Genomic DNA, 24,948 nt, shown 5'->3' on the forward strand with positions numbered 1-24,948 from the left:
CCTTGGCCGCGCACGAACCCCGCCCCGGGACCTTGCTCGGGTCAGGTTCCGGGGCTTCTGTTCCTGGCCCACAGTCCCCAGCACCCACCCTTCTCGCGGTAGGAGCGCGGGGCGGGGTTCAGCGTGGAGCTGGCGGGGCTGGTCTCGGGGCGGGACCGAGAGCTGGCGGGGCGGGGTTTGACGGGGAGAGGCCGGCCTCAGGGCGGGGCCTGGCGGAGCAAGAAGCTAGACGTAAATCGAGAGGGGTGCGGCTCGGGGCCGGGGGCGGGGTTGGGGGTGGGGCCGGGGGTAGGAGGGCACGAGGCGTAGAGGAGCAGGGCTCCGCGTGGGGCCCGAATCCTTGCCGGAGGGGTGGGGCTCGGTGCTGGAGGGGTTGGGCTGGGCACCGGCAGTGGCTGAGAACAGGATGGGCGGTGGAGGGAGGCGGGGCTCGGCGCCGAGAGGGGCGGGGCTCGGCGCTGGGTGGGGTGGGGAGCAGGATGCGCGGCGGAGAGGGGCGGGGCTCGGGGCAGGGCCGGGGCGGGACGCGGGACGCGCCGCGCGGCTCCCCCGGCCGCGGCCCGCTCCCTGCCCTTCCCGCGGGCACAGCTGTGGGGCCGGCGGCGGCCGAGGCGCGGAGTGGCGGGACGAGGAGGAAGCAGTGCGGAGCCTAGTTTCGGGGCGGCGGGAGCCGGTGGGGGCCCGGCGAGGAGGGCTGGAAGTGGCGGGGCCCGGCGAGGCCACGATGAAGCCGAACGGCGAGGACGAGGAGGCGCCCGCCGGGGGCCCCTGGGAGGAGTGCTTCGAGGCGGCCGTGCAGCTGGCGCTGCGGGCGGGACAGGTGAGCGCCGCGGCCCTCCTCCCCGGCCCGGCGGGGTCCGGACGAGCACAGCCCCAGCGGGCAAGGTCGGGCCGGGCCGGGCGGCGCGCTGGCTGTAGGACGCCCACTTGGAACTTCGCAAAGTCCGAGCAGAACTCCTGTCGGACGGAAGGAGACCTTCCCTCGGGGCTCGGGAGAGCCGGGCCCGCACGGCGTGCGGCCGCGGGGCTGGGGGCAGTGGCCCGCGCGTGCGGAGTGGGTCCGGCGCGGCCGGACCGCGAGCGGTGGGCGTCTGGTATCCGCGGACCGAGGGTGCTAGGGCGCGTTTTGGTGAAAGAAGCCTTTGTGTTGGTTTACTGCACAGACCGTCCCTTTCCCTTCTCCATTCTAGGACCCGGGGGAGGTGAGCACCTTTCTCCCGTGGAGGGGGCGGCCACCTATGAAGCATCCCTGACACGGCCCCTCTCCTTTGGCCGTGTTGAGTGTCTAACTGTAGGTGACTTGACCTTTGCGTTGGAGAGAGTAGGTTAGAATATACTAGCTATGCAAATTAGCCCTAGGATTTTAAAAAGCCCTCCCAGGCTTGAATGCCGCAGCTGTTTGTTTTTACGGACCTTGAATAGATCCTGTGGCCAGGACGTGGGTGTGGTTGCCTCCAGGTTTAAACCCCTGCCTCGGGAGATCTGGCTTTCTTGCTGTTTGATTGTCTTTCCTCAAGCAACCTAAATCCGTACCTACTCCGACCCAACAGCGGAAAAGTGGTTCCATTCAGTGTTAGGAGGAACTTGGTAACGCTGACCAGAAAAAGGACGTAAATCAAGCACCAGAGCTGAAAAGAACCTGCTACTTGAATTTGAAAAGAGAGTGCAGCTACTCTTTTCTCACTTTCATTTTTGCGTTTCGTTCCCCACGTTTTCCTCTGTACCCGAAGCGGTGTCTGACACATTGTAGATTCGAAGTCCTTGTGCAGTGAATGAGCGCTGTTGGTTCTCCCAGGACGGCCAGGGTCCGGGTAGACTGAGTGGGAAGGTGGCTTACTCCTGCCTGGCTTGTTATGGTACATGACTGTGTTTTGGTGATTGGAGGGTCAAGGTGGACAGAAGTAGCAGTGTGAGCAGACTGACTTTTTATATCCAAACAGCACTTTCTTTTTCAGGTCTAGCAGTATGAAAATGCCCTGCTGGTTTTCCCTGGGTGTTAAAGTCAGGCTGTTACCAATGCTGAGTTTGAGCCGAGTTGTCACCTGCATAGTGGATAGTGCTTCACCTTGGTGTGAATCCTCTAATCCTCTTTAAAAGTTCATTTCAACACCGACTAGACACATTTTGTGTTGGAGGGCCCTCCCTCTGTGGTTTTAAGGATGCAAGATTCAGCCTGTAGGGAAGGCATGACTTAAAAGGTGGGTTGTGGGACTTCACCCTTTGACTCTGTCTCCTTCCTAGTGGGGAAAAAAGGACCCCAAACCTTGAGTGCTACAAGGCTGAAGTTTGTAGCTGCAGGACAAACATTCTTCCTGGAAAGCACATCCACTGTGTACAGGGAGCACTTGCTTTCCGCCCGCCCCCCCCCCAGGCCCCTCACTTCCTTTCCAGAATGAGCATCATCAGGATATTTAATAACTTTTAGATTCCACCGTAAAACTCTTCTCCCTTGAAGCTTTAAGGAGAAGCAAGTTTAGGATTTGGACACCACTGTGTAAATCCTGGTGAGTTGTTATGGGTTTTTATGGTTTTTCAAATGTAGATCCATGAAGAAATGGAAGGGTTTTTAAAACTTTTATTTGAAGAGATGCTTATATAGAACTTGCAGTATGGTAGGCACAATTCTAAGGGTCTTATTAAGAGATATCTTAAGTTTTAATAACTTGCCAATAACAAAAAAACTTTTTTTGAGAGTGGGGGACGGGTAAAATAAAGATTCTGCCATTAGGAGTCTGGTCAGGGAGCCCAGGATTCTGGGCTCCCTCTTGGGCATTATGTGATGCTTCCTGCCTGCCGGGCAGTGGAGGGGAGAGTGGCCGGAATGGTCTATGGCTGGAACAAACAGAAGCCACACAAGGTCATTGCAACCTATGTAAAGTGGGACAGATTGTCTTATTAACGATCTCACAGGAATGGGGTGCTGGTTGGAGAAAATCTGGGCTTTGGCCAGATAGCCCAAAGAGGGCTGAAAAGGTAGTTAATGGTGATCCTTTTCTGAGTCCTCCTTAGCTAAAGGAGTATTTGGCACAGTTACAGTGGCCTTGTGGCCCAACATGCCCACCCCCTCACCCGTACCCAATGTTCCGCTATTTTAAGTTTGCTCCTCTCAGCTTCTCCTGAGACAGTTCTGTGTGCTGAATTCCCAAGTCTGGGTTCTATATGCTGAAATATATGCTATATATGTTCATATATGCTATATAGTTCTGTATGTGCTCGGGGGTGGGGGGAGGGCCTCCCAAGAGATAAATATTGCCACCCTTCATCTTTCAGATGCTGGTTTGGCTCAGGGCAGCCCTACACACTTTGCCGCCACCTCCCTTTGCCCCACCCTAAGAGGTCTCCGCAAAAGTAACCTGCCCCGAAGTGCTGGCTGCCCTCTCCACCACGGCCTCCCAGTGTTCTGCACCGCCCATTCCTGCGGTGCCCAACCACCCATGCTGGTGCCACTGCAGCCCTAGTGCCCAGCCACTTGGCTGCTGGGCTTTGGGGAGGGGAGTGACTTGAGCCCCACTGCTGTCGCCACCGCAAATACAAATAGTAATATTCACTGGAATGGGTGTTTGTCATCTTTGATGTGTGAGCAAAAGTATCTCAGAAAACTGCTCCTGTAGGGGTAGATCTAGGTTTTGTTTAGGCCTGAAACTCAGACAACTTAGGAGCCCTCTTTAAGAAAAAAATACAAAATTACAAATTCAAAATGAGGTATAAACATCGCTTAGAATAAGAAAAATCACAACAGTATAAATTCTAAGATGCTAACAAATATGACAAAATGCATAAAAATAATTCTGTAGCTGCTTCTCAACCTTCTGTAATACTTTTCTCACATTTTTGGCTTCATGCTCTTTGTGCCTTCAAATGACTGTGATTTTGTAGTGTTTTCTATGGAGCCAGTAGGAGGATAAGTTCAGGCTCTCCAGTAGCACGACTGATTGAAATTGATTACTGATAGTTTGGAAAAGTTTATTTAGTCTTCAAACTTATTATGGGTAGGACTATATACATTTTTAGGATCGCCATCAAATTTGAGAATCCTGTCAGTTTTCTCTTATATGCTAGTTGTGAGAAGATAGGGAAGAGTTTTCTACAGACTAGCTTCTAGTTCCATATGGTCGCTTCTTTCTTGCCACGGTCCTGTGTGCCGGTTGCCGCTACGCATGCTCACACGCTCCCCTGGCCCTGCCCTTCATGTCACCATGCCAAGCCATTCGGCATGGTGGACAGTGGAAGCATTTCTGGAAGCCATTCCTACACAGGATGGCTAATAATAACTTACAGACAGATGTGACGGCAAACCCCACAGATATATTCCATCAAACCCAGAGGCAATTTCATCTCCACTCAACTTGCCTTCAGCCAAAAATGCCAGTGCCACCTGACACAAAATATAATGGAGGTCACAGTGGAAAGAGACAGTGGTTATATCTGCAGTCAGAATAGCTGATTTTTGCAGACTTAAAAAAGGTGTTCATGTGTGATCGTGTGAACACCTTGCTAAGGTCCCTGGGAGCCTTGAAGCCTCAGCTTCATTAGCTTCACAGTAAATTCACCTCTGCTCACTGGTGACAAAATCTCAGGACAAGGCAGGACACCAAAAGCCCAGGATCCACCCTCACTCAGTACTCCAGACATCCATCCTCTCTAGTTGGCCTTACCTACCCAAAGCCCAGTCTTGAGAAGTGAGGCTGTTGTCCCTAAAGCCCCTGCGTGGACCAACCCTCTGGCTAGCCAGATTGAACTACTTGGCATTTTCAAAACACATTGCGCTTTCCTGCCTTTCTTATGCTCCCTGACGACCATACCCTCCCTCCAGGGTTCAGCTCCTCAACCCTTTCCTTCATGGACCTTCCCATGTGACTCTCCTCATCATTCCTGTGGTGCTTCCGGCTTTGTTCATCTCTGGTCTGGTTGCTGTGTCTTCCCTACAGTGTGCTCTGAACATGGATGCTCTTGTGTCCACCTCTGGCTCCCAGAGTGGAGAACACACATCGGTGAGCTCTGGCCCAGTGTAACCCCCTTGTCTGGCTGGCTTTGCCCACGCAGTGTCGTTTTTGATTTGTGGTTTTAATTTTTATCCGGTATATCACACGGGGAATTTAGTAAGTGAAATACCCCTGAAAGGACTGTTATGAAAAACAGCAGTGCCCTGTCCTCTATCATGCTTATCCTTTTCCCCAGAGGTCACGGTTTTCAATTTTCTGATAGTTACACTTGTCTTCTGAATCACAGGCTTCCACTGCTCGCTCTGGAGTTGTCTGTTGTAGACACTGCATTTATGTTGTGAGCTGCATTTCCTGATCCGTTCCATCGTCATAAGCTCATGTTCTGTTGACTATACAATTGTAATGCATGGTTGAGTTGGATATTATAGTTGTATTACATATTTTCTTTCTCATGCAACATGTATTTTCCTTTAAAAAAAAAAAAGTGTGTTTTTTTCATTTGCTTAGCTTTCTGTGTATCTACTAATAGTCATCTTTGAACTTCCCAGCAGAATGTTTGATGATCTACTCAGGGCTGTTAAACTCATCAGATTCATGGCTGTAGAGAAATGGTCTTCACTGTCTTATGCATCAGAAGCACCCGGAAAGCTTGTAAAGGCAGACTCCGCCCCCTCCCCAGAGTGTCTGACCCACTAGGTGAGGAGCAGGGCCGAGAATTAGCATTTCCACCAAGTTCCCAGCTGATCCTGATGCTTCTGGGGGGGAGACAGCACTTTGAGAACCGCTGCTGCATTTTGTTATGTGAATAAATGACTGTTTATTCAACTCTTGAGGAAACTTTGGATGATATCCAGTTTGGAGTTATGGATAATGTTGCTCGGAACATTCTTGCCTGTGTCTTTTGGTTTCGTATGTATGTGTTTCTACTGGGGATATTTTAATGATCGGAGTGAAATAATTGCTGCGTCATCAGGTGTGAAATTCTGCCAGGTCGTTTTCTACAGTGGATGTGCCAATTTACACTCCTACCAGCATGGGTGAGGGTTCCTGCTGCTCCATGTCTTGGACGACACTTGGTATTGTCTGTCTTTTCCACGGTAGCCAGTCTGATGGGTTTCAGGTGGTATTTCATTGCTTTAATTTGCATGTCCCATACGACTAATCAACCTAAGTGTCTTGTCATGTGCTTCTTGGTTATCTCGTTTTTACAATGGTGGCACTAAAATGCTGATTACAAATGTGTTCAGGCACCGAACAAATATTTATTGAGTGATTCTGACAAGGACTGTACCTTTACTCTGAGTATGATAATGAGGTTCTGGGCAGTCCTGTGTGGGGCCCTTACAGGGTGACAGGGAGCTCACCCTAGCTGCTGTGTGGGACCTACAGTGCCCCTGGGGACCAGAATTGGCTATCTGATAGGAAGCTGTTCACATAGTCCAAGTGAGAAATGAGGGTGGATTGATTGGGCAAAAGTGAAGAAGGTGGTAAAACAGATGCGTTTCAAAGGCCGAACTGCCAGGCTTGCTGTTGGATGGAGGCAGAGTGTGAGACCCAGAGAAAAGGCAGGGATGCCTTCCAGGGTTTGGGCCTGCAAAACTGGTTGAATGGATTTGCCATCTTCCAAGATGGGGAAAGGGCAGGAGGAACAGGTTTGGAGGTGGAAGTCAAGTGTGTTTCGAGCACGTCAAGCTTGAATTGCCAGTGGATTTCTAAGTGGAGGTGTTGAGTTTGTATCTGGAGTTCAGGGCACAGAGTGAGGGTGGAGACCCCAATCTGGGAGCCCATGGCCCGGGCTGGGGTTTAAGGCCAGGTTCCGGGACCAAGAGAGAGCCGGTTTGTCCACCCGTGGACTCCGCCTTAGGGTGCTCCCAAGTTAACCTCCTGGATTTTCTCTGGGAGATTCCCAGACGTCAGTGTGTGGAGGTCTCAGGTCACTTATTTCTTTCAGAAGAGACTCCCTGCCCCTCTCCCACTGGGCGCTGGAGGAAGGGAGGTGGTGGGTGGCAGTTTCCCCACTTCCCGCCTTCTGTCCCCCACCTCCCCTCGGCCCTGTGCTGCATTTTGTGCCCCGGGTCCAGGCCTCCTGTTCCTGATTAGCTCTGCAGGGTGGGGAGTCAGCCTGCACTTACAATTGTAAAACTTTTGCCAACATTTGAAACCTCCGCCAAGACGGAACTCCCGAGAGACAACTGGCGAACGTAGAGTAGCAGCTGCCCTCTGTGGGGCACATGTGGTCCAAGTGTCCTGGGCCCACCTCTCCCTGACCCTGTGTGTGAGGCCAACTGCCATTTTCCTTGTGTGTTGTTGTAAGGAAAGAGGCATGTTTCTTATGCCCATTTTGCTAACAAGCTGGGGTGGGGGATGAGAGCACATGCATTGTTTCAGAGGCATTTGCATCTGCCCTGGCAGGAGGAGTCCATGAAATCCCACATCTTACTAAAGGGATGGAAGCAAAGGCTGGTGTCACTCCCACGTGAAGGTGAATCAGCCTCTGTGGCCCTGAGATATTTACTTGCTAACCTAATGGAGCCCTCGTTAGTGGAGTTTACAGTCTTTGGGGCTGGCGGGGAGAGTAGGCTGAAATCTTACCACTTAGCCAGAGAATGGAAACGATGCTAGTGAGTTCCAGAGCCCCCCACTCCACTCCCCAGCCCTAGGAGGGGGGGGGGGGGGAGCTGAGCTCTTCCAGCTAGCCTGAGGTTTAGAGAGGAGAAGGGGACTTTTGTATCCGGGCTCCTCCCTGTCTCTCGGCCTCATCAGGCTGGAGCCGAAGGCTGGTGGGCTCACATCTTTCTCCCATGGGAGATGAGGGAAGAATTCAGTTGAGTGGTGGTGCCACGTCCTTGTAGCTAAGCCAGTTTCAGGATCTCTGCGTCCACTGTCCCGGCAGTGCCTGGGCTACCTGGGTGGTGCACTCAGCATGCAGTGGGCATTGGAGACCCCACCCCCCACCCCCCTCCCCAGGCCTCCTGGGACAACGAGTGGCTTAGCCAATGATCACAGCATGCAGGATGGTTGTGGCGGCCGTCTTCCCAGGCCCTGGAAGATGGGGGACAATTTCCTGGAAGAAGTCATACCTGCACTTGTGATTTTAAAAGGAAAAGCGGGATTCCCTAGAGAAGTTGGGTGACAGGCTCGGGAAAGGTGAGGGTGTCAGGGCAGAGAGAGAAGATGGACTCCCTGAGGGGAGAAAGCCAAGGCGGCACGCAGGAACGGCAAGCACGTAGCACGTTGGCTGAAGCTGAAGCTGGAAGAGGAGGGTCAGGCCAGTAGGTGGGCAAAGTTTGGGGGGCTTGAGGAGACCCTCAGTGGACGGTGGGGTTGCAGGGATTATTGTGCTCAAACTGACCAACATGAGTCTCAGTGACGGTGTTGTGGGCGGCCTTGGCTGTGAATTGTGAGGTGAAGGAGACCTAGTTGTGAAGAGCCTAGGGGTTTCTGGTGCAGGCAGCTGGGTGCGTTCCACTGCTTGGGAACCCCACACCTGATAGGGATTCAGGAGTCCCTGGGGGGTTGGCTCTGGTCAGCGACGGAAGATTTGGAGCACCTACCGTGCAATCCCTTTTCCTGCACTTACAGCTGTGACCATGGCAACTTTCCTCATTTCTTTGTGCCTTGGTTTCCTCATCTTCAACTTAATTATCACTACGTCAGAGTTCTTTTGAGGGTTCGCTAGTTGGTACGCGTGAACTGCTTGGAATGGTGCCAGGGCAGGGTGAGCCCTCAACAGGGTGATGGCGTGGCCACCAAGCTGTAGGAGGTGGGATCCAGGGAGCGGCCCCTGCTGGCGGGGCCCAGCCTGCGATCTGGGATGTGCCTCTTGTAAGGAATGGTCTGAGGTGGAGAGGGTCAGGTGGCACAAAAGGCAGCTGAGGTGTGGGGGAAGGTTATCCTCAGGATGTGTCACCCGAGGTGGCCAGGCGCCCAGTGGGGCTGGTTCAGAGGAGTGCCGGGGCATCAGGAGGACAGTGGGCGGGGGGTGACCGGACTTTAAAAAGTAGAGATAGCAAGTTGGAGGAAACGCCCATGAAGCTGAAGGGGGAGGCAGTGACGCTGGAGAGCTTTAAGACTCGCTGGCTTGTGATGCCTGAGAGCCCGGCATCCATGGCCCACCTCTGCTTTAACCAGCTCCTTCTCGTTCCCGTGATTAGGTTCATTTGTGAGTTATTAGCAGATGTTAACTGCTGACCCGTATGCCACAGGAGAGCCACATGGAATTCACTTTGTGGGCTTTATTGATTGTCCTGTGTATTAGGATTCTCCAGAGAAACAACCAACTGGAGGCCAGCAAGTCCAGTTTGCAGGGTGCGCTGGCAGGCTGAAGACCAAGGGAGAGCCAGTGAGCCAGCCTAAAAGCCATAGGCAAGAAGAGCCAATGTTGCAGAATAAGACCAAAGATAGTCTGCTGGAGAGTTCTCTCTCACTCAGAGAAGGATCCATCTTTCCTTCTATTCAGGCCTTCAACTGATTGGATGAAGCCCACCCGCATTACAAAGAGCAATCCGCTTTGCTAGTTAAGATGTTAATCTCATCCTAAAACACCCTTGCAGAAAAGCCCAGACTACCATTTGACAAAACATTTAGAGTACCCCATGGCCCAGTCAAGTTGACTCATAAAATTAACCATCACATCACACTCACTTGTGTTCAGATATGTTTAGAACCTGAAATGTATAGTCAGTATTGTCAGGACTGCACCTCCAATCGCCACATTTTTCCCAGTCCAACAGAGGAAAGTCCTGTTGCCTATTAGAAACCCGCTTCTGGCAGAGTTTTTTTGGGGGGGTGTGCTGGTCCATGCGTTCTGGAACACACACAAGTTGCTCTGTAGTTATGGGTACTAATTGTATAGCAGACTTGGGGACAGTAACGTAGAACCAAGATGGTGTAGAGACGAGAAGGAGGCTTTGGGACGCATCCCCGAATGATGCTTCTGACATGGAAGCCGATGGTTTCCCTTCTTTTAGGTTTGAAATTCAGGAGTCAGTGACTAAAGGCTCATATTTTATATATTAAACATTAACAGAATGTTATCTGGAGGGAAAGCCCAGGCCAGGAGGTCTGTGAAGTGCATGCTTAGTTAGTGAGTAGCTGAAAAACATTAATTAAAAAACAGCATACACTAACTGACTGCTGGCAGAAGGAGCATGTTTACAGTGTTAAGAGCAAAGATAGCTGTGGTAAAGGGCTTAGCAGGGAAGTGCCCTGACAGCCTCATGGCCACCCCCTGTGAATGGGACTGTGGTGGAAGGCAGGGGCTGTGTGAGTCTACTGCTGATTGATTGAAAAAAATACAGCACTCTCTCGTCGCCCTTCCTTGCAGTGTAGGAACATTTAAGAATAAATCTTTTCTTAACCCGGTATTTTAGGATCCCATTTGAGATCTGTACCTTGTGTATAGGTTTTTGATTTTTGCCGTAAGTCATTAAGTTCCGTCAGGCATTTGCTCTCAAAAATAACAGGTGCACGTCCTTGTGTACATAGAAATCATTTTGCGTCCCAAGACCATGACATAGGATTCCTCATTTTGTTCTTCCAACAACAGTGTCTGAGGTGCCACTGTTATTACAGATGAGGAAACTAAGGCTCCGAGAAGCTCAGTGATGCCCCCCACAGTCTCCCAAGTGGAGTTGGAACTCAGATCTGTGTGATTCTAAACTGTAGGTTTATCATCTGTGCTCCCTACTGATATTATGAAATGGGTGCAAGCAGGAACTGCATTCTAGACTGGGGGATTTTTCATATGCATTTCCTCCCCAAAGAACTAGTGTTTTCAAGTCACTGGGGACTGAAAGGAGGCTGCTGGTTTGTCTAGCTTTCCCAGGTGTGGGAGCCCGCCTGATAAGTCTGTGCTGTCCCACTGTAATGCACGTCGCCTTGCCGGGTCTAGAGCCTGAGGGGCAGTGTTGTGGGGAAGGCTGGGTCCTGGACCTGCCAAGATGAAAGGCAGGGCTCCTGCCCTCCAGCCACTTCCCATCTAGTGGAAGAGGCTGGACAGTGCCTTATACTGATAAAGCAGTGCAGTGCATGCATCAACTGAGATGTGCCTTCGGTGCTGCGGGAACCGCTGAGCCAAGGGGAAGGGCCTCACCCAGGGTGAGTGGGCGGAGGGCTACACAGGCAGTTTCCTGGAGGAGACGGGCGTGAGCAGGGTCCTCAAGGACAAATAGGCTTGGCCCTTGCAGGAGAAAGAACGTCCGTCCAAATACGAAGTTGCTGGAGAGCAAACAGCAGAGAGTGACTGGGCATGGCAAGGGGGACAGGTGCCACCCAGGCTGGCCACAGACATCCTCACACACAGGACATGGGGCCTGCCATCCTTTCCAAGGCGGCATGGGGTGGGGCAGGGAGAGGACAAGTCACAGGGTGTGCCAGGAGACAGATCTGCTTTCTGGAGAGGCCGCTGGGCTCCGGGTGGACGACGCTGCAAAGGGGCAAGACAGGAGGTTTGGAGGTTGAGCAACACGGGCAAGTGAAGGCAGGCAACGTGAGGTTAGCGTAGTTCTGGGAAGTCATTCAGAAGTAGGGTCCACATATCTGGGTGTGTAACCCGACAAGAGGGAGGAGTTCAGGTGTCCCAGTGGATGGGATCCAGGGCCTGGAGGAGCTGCGGCAGGGGAGAGAGGGCTGGCCCCAGCACCGCTTCAAGTTGCCAGTGAACACGGAGGGTGGTGTGGCCTGCCCCACCGTTAACGGACACGGGCACATTCAAGCCCCATGGCTTTCCTTGTGACACATGCCCACGTCGAAACAGTCACGGCAGAACAGTCATAAATATTAATAGACACAGACCAGAAATATTTTGAAAAAGAGCGTGATTTGACACCTTCCTCCTGAATCCATAAATCTCCCCTCCTTTGTGTGATTTGTAGCTAGGGCCTGGGTCCTCTGGAAAGTGTGCCCAGATGACATCAGACATTGCCCAAACTGCCCACACAGGTCCCTGAGCATGCATCTCCTCAACATACGAGGGTTGTGTATATTTTGGATCTTAAACACCAAATGCATAAATACCAGGGTGGTTAGATATGGCTTCACAAGAGCACTTGCTAAAAAAAGTCTTCCAGACTTTAGTCACCTATGAGCTCAGTGTGTAGCAACCAAGAAATCTTCATTCCAATGTCCACCAACACCTGACTGTGTAGCAGCCCCCGTGTAGGCCACAAAATCCACCTGTGGAAGGTGGATACCTAGACAGGACCGATGGGGCTCCTTCGCCAGCATGCACTGACATGGAATCCCAAGAGGCCAGCTGTGTGGTTTGTGTAAGTCCCCTAGCAGCACGCTGAGAGGGTGAGTGCCCTCCCTGCTGTGCCTGCAGATGTTGGAAACCCATCATACAGGAGGTGACATCTGAGCTGAGTCACCACATGGGCCAGAAGAAGGCTGGCGGTTCTGTCGGAGGGGAGACTTGAGAGTGAATGATTCACTTAGGCTGGAGCCCAACAGTCATGGAGCGGGGAGGGGAGGGAGAGAGAATGCAGAGTTTAGGTGAGGCCCATTTGTTAGGTTGGTGGCTTGGCTTTGTTCACAGACCAGTTACAGAAGCGAGGCAGGTTTCTTTCTTTCCCACAACAGCCCAGTTAGGGATCTGGGGAAACGGGGGCTGTGCTTCTCCAAGTCACCCAGGGACCCAGGTTCCTTGGTGCTTGATGCTTTAAGGAGGTGTTCACTTCCCACATGACCAAAGCTGACCTCTCACCCCCACAGCTACGTCACCAGCTGGTGGCAAAGGGGGAAAGGAGAGGAAGGAGTAGTGAGCAAACAGTGGCCTTTTATGGTGTGACTCAAGTTGCACGTAGCCCTCCGTTCACATCCTCCTGGGCAGAAAGCAGGGCCATGCCTACCTGCCTGAGAGGCAGAGAGGTGTGGACTGTTGAGTCTTGCTAAACTTGGGCCTTCTCTCCCTGAAAGGAAGAAGAGGATATGGCTACTTGGGATTAAAGTCTCTGCCAGGAGACCACGTCTCAAGAGCTATGGTATGCCACCTGGGGGGTTTTGTATCCTCAGAGTCTAGGGTGCCCCTAAGTGCTTTATGCTGGGATTAAGGTCAGGGGGTTAGCAAGCCCTTCTGGTTGTGGTGTGGTGAGTGGACACGGGGGCCATAAAGCAGATTCGGGCTGGCTCCAGGAGGGGGGGGCCAGTGGATGGAGGCTGGAGGAGGAGACTCCAAGTCCATCTTAACTTTCTCACAGGACAACCAAAAACCCACAGTGAAACAAAACGAAGAGACCAAGGGGGTCAGTGTTCATATAAGCACTAATGGTCCAGTTGGAAAAAATGTGCAGAGTCTATCCAAGCAGTTTGATGTGTATTTTCTTCATGATTCAAAGACTTCTGTGCACCTACTCTATGCCAGGTATGGTTCTAGAGGCTAGGGGTGTGGCAGGGAACCAAAGTGCCTCTGCTCTCCTGGGGGAGACATACCATCAATAAAGGGACAAGTGAGATGATTTCAGATGGCAAGAAGTTCTGGATAGGTTAGAAGATATAAAGTCCGTGGAATAGAAAGAGATTTGGTTAGGACCAGCCAGAAAACCAGAGTGGCAGAAGGATGGCGAGACTGGGAGTGGCCTATGGGAGGTGACATTTGTAGGTCTAGGTTTTTCCTGAAAGCCATGGCAGTCTTTGCGTAGTTCTAAGCATTAAAGTGATTGGAGCTGACATATGTTTAAAAACCGCTCTGGCTTCAGCACAGAGGCTGCAGGGTGCATGGTTGGAATCATAATCTTGAACTGTACAAATGCTTACTACATGTGCGGGTAGGGGCAAGTGTAACATGAAGCCAGAAGCCTGTGTCCTCTCAGGGTGGAGGTCCCAGGACTTCTGTGTGGTGCTGGGTCAGAACATCCAACCCCCAGGGGACTCTTCCTCCTTCTGGGGTTTGAGAACCTGCTCTCAGCCCAACTACTCCAGTGTGGCCCCCAGCATCGGTGTCACCATGGAACTTGTCAGAAATGCGAACATCAGACCTCAAACCCCACACCTACTTAACCACCATAGTTTTCGCTTCAGCAAGACCCCAGATAACTGACTCATGCACAGTGAAGTTTGAGAGGCTTTGGTGGTGTGTCCTCTAGTCTTCCTCTCCCCTTCCCTCTGCTTGCATACATACCCCACACATAACCACATGCACTCCCTTCACACCTCCCCACACCTCTCCCCTTGCCTCTGCTTGCATACATACCCCACACCTCCCCACACCTCTCCCCTTCCCTCTGCTTGCATACATACCCCACACATAACCACATGCACTCCCTTCACACCTCTCCCCTTGCCTCTGCTTGCATACATACCCCACACCTCCCCACACCTCTCCCCTTCCCTCTGCTTGCATACATATCCCACACATAACCACATGCACTCCCTTCACACCTCCCCACACCTCTCCCCTTCCCTCTGCTTGCATACATACCCCACATCTCCCCACACCTCTCCCCTTCCCTCTGCTTGCATACATACCCCACACATAACCACATGCACTCCCTTCACACCTCTCCCCTTGCCTCTGCTTGCATACATTCCTCACACCTCCCCACACCTCTCCCCTTCCCTCTGCATGCATACATTCCCCACACCTCCCCCCTTCCCTCTGCATGCATACCCCACACGTAACCACACACACTCCCTTCACACCTCCCCACACATACCACATACATCATATACACGTGAACCACACACACATCACATGCACACATAAAGCACACATGTATCACATACACAAATACATAAACCACACATATCGCCCATGTATAAACCACACAGACGTTGCCTGCGTGCACATATAAACCACATCACACACATGTACATATAAACACACACCATACCCCCCCCCCCCGTACATGCTCCACACTGACTTTCCATACAAGATGCAAGCTCACTGCCAAATGACCTACAAATAGGAGGTCTAGACTAGCCCAAAATTTAGGGATCCCTGGAGGACAAGGGCAGATGCTACATGAGCTAGATTGAGAAGTTTCAAATTTAAAAACAAGGAACCTGTGGAGATTTGTCTGGTAGGAACTTGCTGTGTGCACATTGATGTTTTAAGGAGATCAACCTGACAGTGCTAAGCAGAATATTGCAAATAGAAGGCCCCAAGTGGCAGACAGTCTGGGGACTGGCATAGAAATGTTAATGGATTATACGTGAGTGCTATATGCTTTGTCGTTCACATTATTTACAAAATTACACTCCACATTTTCTGTAATATGTATCCGTTTGCAACCAAGATGAAAAACTGAACAAAACCTGTCTAGGCTCAGCACTGTTTTGTCCGGCTCTAGGATGAGGGCAGTAATTTGAGGATTGCTCAATGTCTCAGGGTCTCCTGCTTATTCTTTAAAATCCCATCTGAGGTCCTCTTCCTCTCTGCAGACTTGGGGGTCATCTTTTCCTGCCCTCCTGCCTTTCAGCACCGTTAGTACATAGCACAGGCTGGCCATGAAAGAGGCACTCAGGAAGCATTAAGGTAGAAGGATAAGTCAAAGGATGTCGAGTCTGGGTAGCTGTGTGATTGGCGGTGCTTTGGAAAGAAATGCAGGATCTTGGGATGGTAGCCAGTTTGGGAGGAAAGGTCTGAAGTGATTTTTAGGTGTCCTGACTTTGTCATTGTGCTGAAGGAGACACTGAGCTGTTACAACCGACAAAAATGAAAAGAAAGCCCTGGGCTAGAGACGGAGTGCTTTTTATTTATTTCACAGAGTAGACTTGATCCTTCCCAAGTGTCCTGTGACGGATTAACCACTCCACACACCTTCCTGTTTGGGCCCTCCAGGGGTTTCTAGAGCCAGATTGGGCCAGGCACGAGGCGGTGCTGGGAGGCTCCCTCTGCACCTCACCTCTGCATTTAGCGCAGTGGGCTTGGACCCGATGTGCTGGGGCTTGCACATCCACAGAGCCTGCCTGTGAGCCCAGAACTGGGGATCAGTGAGGTCCTGGCACCTAAGCCAGCCCATGTGCACGTTCCCCTTGGACGGTCAGTAGCGCCCTGACCAGAGCAGCAGGGAGAGCGGGACTTCCTGTTGGTGAAGTGCCTCTTAACCTCTCCCGGGTCTCCTTGTTGGAACGTTTGTAATCTGGATTCAAGAGCATAGTCCATTCCATGTGATGTGTAAAGTGAATTAGGGAAAATACATTTTTACACTGAAATCAAATTCCCGGGACTCTCTGGGGCAGAGGTGTTAGTTACATAATCTTCCACGGGTTGAAACTTCACGCTCTTCAGAACCACTGTGTCTTTTCCTTCAAAGAATTGCTCACGGGGCGCCTGGGTGGCTCAGTCGGTTAAGTGTCCGACTTCGGCTCAGGTCACGATCTCGTGGTCTGTGAGTTCGAGCCCTGCATCGGGCTCTGGGCTGATGGCTCAGAGCCTGGAGCCTGCTTCCGATTCTGTGTCTCCCTCTCTCTCTGACCCTCCCCCGTTCATGCTCTGTCTCTCTCTGTCTCAAAAATAAATAAACTTAAAAAAAAAATTAAAAAAAAAATTGCTCACAGGCTGGGCAGGATAGCTTCAACCAGTGAGCCCACCTTCTGGTGCAGGAATAGCGGGTAGTTAGGTTCACTGAACGCCCAGCAGAAGATCTTGTGTGTGATGTTGAACCCCAGCGGCCTGCCCATGTTAGAAGCAGCCGGTGGCCCTCAGACCCACACCTGCCACCTCTTTTGTTCAGAGTTGCCCACAGGAGGCATGAGTGTCTCTGCGAGATGAGGGAGCTCGTCGGTTTAACCACCTCCTGTACTTTTATGTACTTTCATTTCAGATCATCAGGAAAGCCCTTTCTGAGGAAAAACGCGTCTCAACAAAAACATCAGCTGCAGACCTCGTGACAGAAACAGATCACCTTGTGGAAGGTTTAATTATTTCCGAGCTGCAAAAGAGGTTTCCTTCGCACAGGTAGGTGTGTTCATCGGGAAGACACCCTAGTAACATGCTGCCAGCGTCTGACTCGGGGTGCCAGGCTGCCGGTTGCTGGGAGCAGATGTGAAACAGGGAGCCTTACAGTCTGCCTCTAAGACAGCGTGGTAAACACACAGTTGTTTTCATTCATCTTACTGTCATCTTGATGACCCTCATGTCAATATGTTACCTTACAAATACTGAGAAAGGTCTACTTCCTATAACGCGCCCAGGGGAAGTCTCTGCTGTCCTCGGCTAAGCCACTTGGCGTATTTCTGGAGGGACTTGTGTCTGCTTGGTGACCCCATGCAGACTTTCCAAGACGGACGCGGCCCCAGGTCCACTGGCTGATGGTGCGCCCCTGCCGGTCCTCAGTGATGCACCCTCCTGTGCCAGCCCAGACCAGCAGACCTGGAAGGCTGCTCTCCACCCGAGAAGGCCCTTATGAGGACTCTGCCCTCTTCTCTAGAGCAGAAGTTCTTAACCTTTCTGGCATCACCATGTGGAGAATCCAATGCAAACCACTAATTTTTTCCTCAGAAAAATTCAAATATGTATGCGGCATTTCACATCTAGCTCCAGGGGAACCCTAGACCTCAGAGGAAGGCTCCCCTTGAACTCTGAGTGGGGCTTCTCAGGCCCTCCTTCACCTCTGGAGTTCTGCAGAAGAGAGTTGGAAAACCACTGCCTTAGATGAGAGGGGTCTTTCTCCTCACAGAGAAGACTAGAATAGGAGCTCTTGGATTTCTGGTTGTGGATGACTGTGATTGTGGTAAGGTTCCATGTTTGATGGGCTTACACAGCAGAGACCTGGAAGGTGACCTCCCTGAGCATCCATCTGGCACAGGGTGGGTGCAGCGGAGTTTTTCCCCTGTGAGTGATTAAATGAAAGAAGGGACAAGCCAGCCTTCAAACATACCTCCTTTTTTCCCTGTTGTTTCCTCCTAGCTGGTTAGGTCATCTCAGGGTCACCAACTCTCCTTTCGAAATTCTCTCTGCCAGTGGGTACGTTTGTTTGTTGACACCCTTTATGTGTGACCATCTGTTATTTCCTATTTCCTTATTCAGTGTGAAGTCAGGATTCCTGACATCTGTTATAATATTTATAAGCTCTAAAATGTTTATGATTTTCTTTTAACATTTTGAAATATAAGGTAAATGACAATGCCAAAAGAATTCTATAGGTTGCTTTTATTCTTTGAGAGGAAAAAGGCTGCAGTAACCAACCAGCTGTTTCTGGTTGAGGAACTGTTTTGGTGCTTGAAGTTTCTGTGGTATTGGTCCAGGTGGCCGTGGCAGAAGTGAGGGCTGGCTTGGTTATGTGGTAAAGGCCTGGAGGTCACTGCAAGACCAGACATATTGACGTTATCAGGGCTTGGCTTCTGGCGTATTTCAGTTAGAATACTCTTGCCAAACTGAATTCTGAAATCACATACCTATTTTATGTGTTGGCAGCAATTGCTGAGTGGTTTGGGTCCACTCTTGTGGATTCATGTCAATATGGGGCATGGATTCCATTTGTACAAGGTATATTTAAATCTTCATTGCTGCATATCCCAGGAGAAAAGTCAGTGTGTTATATGAGTGATTGTACCTCCTTCCGCCCCCACCACCCTCCCCCACCCCACTTGACCCTGCAGCCTGGGGTTGCCTGGAAATCACCAGACTCTGAAGCCCCTTTGGAAAAGCATTGACCCAGGGCAGTGGACCCTACCTAGGGTGTACTCCAGGCCCACCTGGGAGCTTCTCCAACCTGCTAATGCCCGGCCTCCATCTCTAAAAAAGCCCTGGGAGATGCAGATGCACACATCTGCCCAGGAATCCGTGATTTATAGCGATGGTTCCCAAACTGCCCCGAGCTGGTGCCAACCAGCCTGTGAGGGAAGAGATGTGGCTGCCCAGTGGTAAGCCCCGGCGTTTTGCCGCTTCCTTCTCAGCTCTGAGGGCACCACCAGGACTGGGGGCAGCCTGGATGTCCTGCTTCTACTCTGCTCAGTTTGCCTAGAAAACTCAAATAGATGAAATCATTTCTCAACATATCTATGCCAAGCTTGGTGTGGGTTTTTTTGTTTTTTGTTTGTTTGTTTGGTTGTTTTTTTTTTGTTTTTTTTGTTTTTTTTGCTTTTTTGCCAGTGACTAGGATTTAAAAGAATTTGGGAGCATTTAGTTATATTTTAGATCACAGATAAATTTGCAATGAGAAAAAATTGCATACACATTATAAAAAAGTATATTGTAATTTTTCTGCATTCAGAGCATTTAAATATATCCCTTAAATCAATTAGCATAAAGTTGCCTATGATTCTTATTTAGGAAGGACTCCCTGTTATTCTGAGCTTATGCTCATCCCCATTTTATGTCTTTTGTGAAACAATATTAAAAATATATTGCACCTGTTTTGTTTTTAATAAAATAAGTCTACCTGGTGTAGACTTGGTGGTTTTATTATTTTATTGTACTCATTTGTGAAATCCAGAGTCTGGTCCCTTATCTGGAAGACAGGAGTATGCTGAGCCAAAAAACTGTAAGATTGAAATTTGCTACTGCCCGCGGCTTTGGCAAATCACCCCAGCCAGTTCTCAGGGTCCCAGCCTTCTCATCTAGGATGGGGCACCCAGCCATGGTCATCGTATGGTGGTAATGACAGAAAGCAAACCAGCAGGTTAAGGTTGACAGAGAAAGCACAGTATTGGCATTGACCACATTAGCCCAGTCCCCATCCAGGCCTGCCTTTGTTGGGTGCCTAAACCTGTTTTTAGTGAATGATTTTTGAGTCAGACCCAAGCTCCACAACTTTGGAAATCTTTAGTAGCATCACCGAACCATATTTATATACACCTCGTCCTTATCCCTTGTGTCTGGGTTGGCACAGGCGAAGGGAGGAGAGCAGCTTGAGCTGCTCAGTGCACCCAGCTGCCTCCTCTGTCCCAGAATGGGCTCCCCTTGGCGGGACACGGCCTCATCCATCGTGGTGACTCCTGTGCCCTGCAGCATGCCCAGTATTCTCTAGACTTGGAAAATGTAAATTCCTGGCCACCACTGGCTAGACACTTGCTCCCCACCGCTTTCCCACCGTGTTTTGCCCCGGGTGCCCATTGTCCTCGGGCAGCAGAGCCTGCTGCGATGCTGGCGAGGCCTGGGAGCATTAATTGGCTCCCTAGTCGACCAAAGGATGACCCTGATCTTGTCACAGAGTAGACAAACTAGCCAGGGGGAAAGGGCCTAGATGCCCTTGGCCATCAAAATTATAAGAAGGGTTTGTTAGGACTATAAGAAAAAAACGGTAGTTGAATTATGCAGCAGAATGTGTCATTCTAATCTGTTACGAAGCTTTGAAGCTTACCCCAGGTGCTGTTTTCGTCTTGTACATTAGCTGGCTTATGAAAAGGCCCAGGAGTTCCCTAAATTTTAGGTAGATTGTTTTTTTCCTACTTACGTTATGGATTTTATGTAGCTGTCCCAGTGCTTTTACTGAGATCTCCATAATTTCACACCTCCATGTGTCCAGCTTGATGTCCCTGTGGAGAGCTGAAGAATGTTCTCTCCCATTCTGTAGGTACTAGCTTCCCAAATGAGGAAAATCAGGTTTCAGTGAATAAACTACAGCTCTCCTTACATACCAGGGAGGTATTTTGGATGCCTCAGAAGAGTGGACATCATCCAAGGCCCTGCCCCAAAGTGCCACCTGCAGGCACAAAGCAAGTAGGGAGGTGACAGACACTTCTTGCACCTCTGTCACTCGGGCAGCTGAGTAGAAAAGAAGAGAACTCTCAGGCATGAATAATCAACTGCAAAAGTCTAGGGCTCAGGATGATTACTTTGAGCGATTCCTACCAGAACTGCTGTGCAGAACAAAAGCTGTGTCAACAGAAGCATTGTGGGTGCTTCTTTCAACAGGCTGCTTGGTGACCCCCCTAGACCATGTCCGTCCCACCTCCTGTCCCTGCCTGTCCTAAGAAGCCCCATTGGTGCACTGCAGGTTGTGCTCCCTGACTCATGTGTTAGCTGCCAGTCCTGCAGAGATGCTCTCTCCTCTTCCTTCCTGGGAGACCCCGGCAATTGCCCCTCCAACTCTAGAAGGTACCCACTTCCTGCTTAAATCAAGTTTAAAAAGGAAGAAAATTCCACATTTCTCCTCAGTTTCTGGGAATTTATGTTTGGATGTGAGTCATTGCCATTTCTATCTTGACCTTAGTAATGCCTTCTCACTGCTTTATGATCCTTGTGCCCAATTGAAGATTTGGCAGTTGGTCCCTATATGTGTGTTTTTGGGGTGTAGACCCTTTTCCTCAAGACCATAATCACAAGCCATTACACGGGAGGAAAATCATATAGCTGTAGAAAAAAGGCATTGAAAAGGGATTTAATTCCTTAACTCTTTGGCTAAGAAAACTGGCAGAGCTAATGCTATGCCTGATCGTGACTCTGTGTGCACATCACCTGCCTTCCTGCTGCGGTCAGGGCACAGTCTTCACTGCCCGGCCCCACTCTGCCCGGCTTGGCTCCTCCAGCGTTGTCTTTCACCATGCCATGTCTACCATCTAGACCTGCCTGCCTGGATCACATGATCCAGTGACCCAAAAATCCTGTGGAGGGGGGTGATGGTAGGGAGGGCAGCTCCCAGCAGGAGGAGGGGACCAGGAGCAAACAAAAGCAAGGAACTTGCATCCCCTGCCTCTCTAGATTGTAAGCCTCTGGGCTCAGACTGTGCTCACCCAACTTTTCTCTGCACTGTGGCCATTTTTCAGGGTGTGGGGTGTGGGTTCCTCAGGTGTCTCACTCAGTGCTTCCCAACCCCAGTGCACTGCCTCTCCCACGTGGGTTTCTCCAGGGGACAACAGCTAGGGGGAGGGAAACACTAACCTGAAAATGACACACATTCATTCATCATACACACTGACAGGTTTCAGATGCTTTATCCAATAGAGGGGGTAGATGACTCTGTGCGTGCATGTAGGGCATGAGTTTCATAATCTGTAAAATGGAAAATGATGCTCCCAGAGTTGTCAGGGGACTGTACAAATTACAAGGCGTGTGTCACTGCTGTACTGACAGAACCGTGACTTCAGAATGCACAGCACTTGTTCTTCCTCAAGTGTTACGGATGAGGACAACACTTGAAATGCAGCTAGTGAGAGTAAAGAACTGACTTTTTAGTTTTGTGAACTAGCATTTAATTGAAATTATTTAAATTTAAACAGTCACATGTAGCCAGTTGGTACCGTGTTGGGCAGAGCAGTTACAGAGCTTTCCAGCTCCGCCTTTTTATTTACAGTATGATGTCCATCTTGGCCGCAAGTTCATTGCCCCATATTAGGACGGACGCACACCTCCTCTGGAGCAAGTGGTTTCCGGGAGCACTTAGAGCCCAAGCTGCTCTCCTGCTCTGCTGCCTGAAGACCACGACTGACAACATACCAGATGCCGCAGGAGGACATGGAATGTTTCTTGTTTTCCCTTCATTTATCCTTCTTGATAAAAACATTCTGTCTTCAGGCCCCCTTTTTCTCTAGTACGGACATGTGCATAGCATGAGAACCCGATAGAAAAACCCTCCACAAGGCCTTGCGTTCCCACACAGAACAGGTGTTTGCTCAGCGCCTGCTGCGGACCAGGCCCTGGCGACAAGGCCGAACACAGGGCAAAGGCCCCACTCCTGGTGAACCTGGGCTTGTTACATGACAGTTGGAGACACATACCAAGCACTCTGTGCACCAAGCCCTGGTGTGTAAGCTTTAGAGAGGGTATGTTCTTTACTCTCGAGAGCGGCTCCAGGAGGCGTAAGCAGAGGCTGGCCCTGCAGGGACACCGGCTCAGAGGTGGCGTCTGTGGTGCATAAACCAGTGCCCAAATGCCCCCACATGCTGTGCCGAACCTGTGTGGATGGATGGAGGGCAAGGAGGACAAAGGGAAGAAGTAAGGGTGCCTTCCCTGGTTCTTGGCCTGAGCAGCTGGGTACTGATGGTGCCTTTTGTTGAGCTAGATGTGAGGGGACAACCAGGCTAAATGTTGAGATGTGTTTCTCTTGTGCAGGTTCCTAACAGGAAATAGGTGGCTTGCTCAAGTGAGGATGGCTCAGGAGGGCCTGTCTACCGAGGACTAATTATAGAGGAGGGAGCTGGGGATAGGGGCCCACTCTAGCCAGTGCAGGGGGTACACAGCCTCAGTCCTGGGCTGCCCGTGTTCTTACAGGGTGCGTGGGTCGCAGAGCATGAAGGAGAAGGTGTGGCCCACCCAGGGCTCCTGGGCCAGAGACCAGGATGGAAAAGGCCTCTGAGGAGAAATGGCAGCTCCTATGGAGCCCGAATGGTGGGTGGACACAGTTGTCACCTTCTCTGCAGCTCAGAGGAAGCCAGGCTGGGTACAGACCTGGGAGGTGTCAGCTGTGGGTGACATTCAGTGTCTTGGGTCCAGTGAAGCAGTCCACGCCGGCCACAGCATTACTGGTGGGAGAGCTAAAGCCTGAGTTCTGGGTCCTGCTCCCTGGCCAGGATTCCACCTTCTCTTCTCTATCCTTTGTCTTCAGCCTTTTCTCCTCCAGACTAAAGTTAGAGCAGAGTTTAGCTTTGTGTTATAAAATCTGTTCCCCGGTGTTCTCTCTAGTATTTCTCCACCTGACCCACTCACACTCCTTGATGCTTTCCCAAAACTCCTATGTTGAGGTGTCACTTCGTGTTTTCTAAGTCCGGCTAGCAGACAGAAAAGCAGATGGTCTCTTGTAGACTCTGCTTCTGATTGACCCAGAGAAACCATAATGAAATCTCTTTGCTGTGTCTGCTTTGTCTTTAATGGTACCGGAAGCAGTTTGAAGCGCTTTGTCTTGAGTTCTTGGCGAGTTTTCTCAGGCTGAGCTCCCGTCCACCACAGGTTCATTGCTGAAGAGGCTGCAGCCGCCGGGGCCAAGTGTGTGCTCACCCCCAGCCCCACCTGGATCGTTGACCCCATTGATGGCACCTGCAACTTTGTGCACAGGTGAGCATAAGCACGGATGACCCCCATTCCGGTGCCTAAAGTGTCCTCAGAGCCCTCCAAGACTTTGTCTTTTCCAAAACAGCATTTTTTGAGGCAGGAGTATATAAACTTCTAGTAGGTTGATAGTCTCATTAAAAAGGTAATCATGTATTGATTTTTTTTAAACTTTTTTTTAAATGTTTTTAATTTATTTTTGAGACAGAGCATGAGCAGGGGAGGAGTAGAGAGAGAGGGAGACACAGAATCCGAAGCAGGCTCCAGGCTCTGAGCTGTCAGCACAGAGCCTGACGCGGGGCTCAAACTCAGGGACTGTGAGATCACGACCTGAGCCGAAGTCGCACGCCCAATCGATTGAGCCACTCAGGCGCCCCTATCATGTGTTGATATTTTTTAAAATAAGGTTTTCCATATTTCCTTCTTTTCCTTATTGTGAAATACTATCAGCATGTAGGAAATCTTCATTTATTTAAAAATGTTGTGTCTGCCATCTTTAAAATGTTGGTTTAAATTAAGAACCCCTTAAGGAACCCCTGGAGAAACAAGCAGGGTTATAAGACAAGTGTGTGCAGTCCAGCAGCTGCAGGAGCACAGGTCTGGACAGCAGCCCCTGAGGGGTGGCCTTCCAGAGCTGTCTCCAGAGGTGGGAGCAGACCTCATGCTACCGTGAGGTGGCTGAGGAACCCATTGGTAGCAGGCCGGGCCTAATCTGACTGAGTAAATAACAGCCAAAGAGCATTCCATTTCAGGGAGGTCAGAGAGGCCCTTGGGGAGAGGGGGAATGAGCTGCAGAGCTCGGGGAGGGGATAGGGATGTGGCTTCTGCTCCAGAAGCTCTGACCGATGGGATGGGCATCAGAGCTGTCCAAGGGCACAAGGGCACTGAATGTGACACGGTTTCCACAGACGGTTGGTTCTCTGACGTGAACATGCATAGGGCCCCCGGAGAGCTGGCTGGCACAGGTTCAGGGCCCTGCCTGGGTCCCCGTCCAGGTTGGGCAGCCCATGGATGTGCATTCCTCACAGGCATACAGGCAACGCCAGCAGTGCGGGACCACACTTTGAGAGCCCCTTCCACAGATGTCTAGGACATACTCTGTTTCCTTACGTAAAGTGAAAAAGCATGAGCACATCC

The 24,948-nt window shown here is 50.8% G+C and overlaps 1 protein-coding gene across 1 annotated transcript in view; it reads left to right on the top strand.

Moving 5' to 3' along the window:
• The first annotated feature begins 493 nt into the window (after positions 1 to 493).
• The window catches only part of IMPA2 (inositol monophosphatase 2), a 47,331-nt gene continuing 22,876 nt past the window's right edge, over positions 494 to 24,948 (top strand). Inside the window, exons 1-3 of the mRNA XM_058692753.1 lie at positions 494 to 820; positions 16,709 to 16,842; positions 23,713 to 23,817. Coding sequence (XP_058548736.1) covers positions 725 to 820; positions 16,709 to 16,842; positions 23,713 to 23,817 — 335 coding nt within the window. The 5' untranslated portion in view covers positions 494 to 724. The remainder of the gene's footprint in view (positions 821 to 16,708; positions 16,843 to 23,712; positions 23,818 to 24,948) is intronic.

This window comes from Neofelis nebulosa, chromosome 11, assembly GCF_028018385.1.
Source record: "Neofelis nebulosa isolate mNeoNeb1 chromosome 11, mNeoNeb1.pri, whole genome shotgun sequence".
NCBI classification, from domain to species: Eukaryota; Metazoa; Chordata; class Mammalia; order Carnivora; family Felidae; genus Neofelis; species Neofelis nebulosa.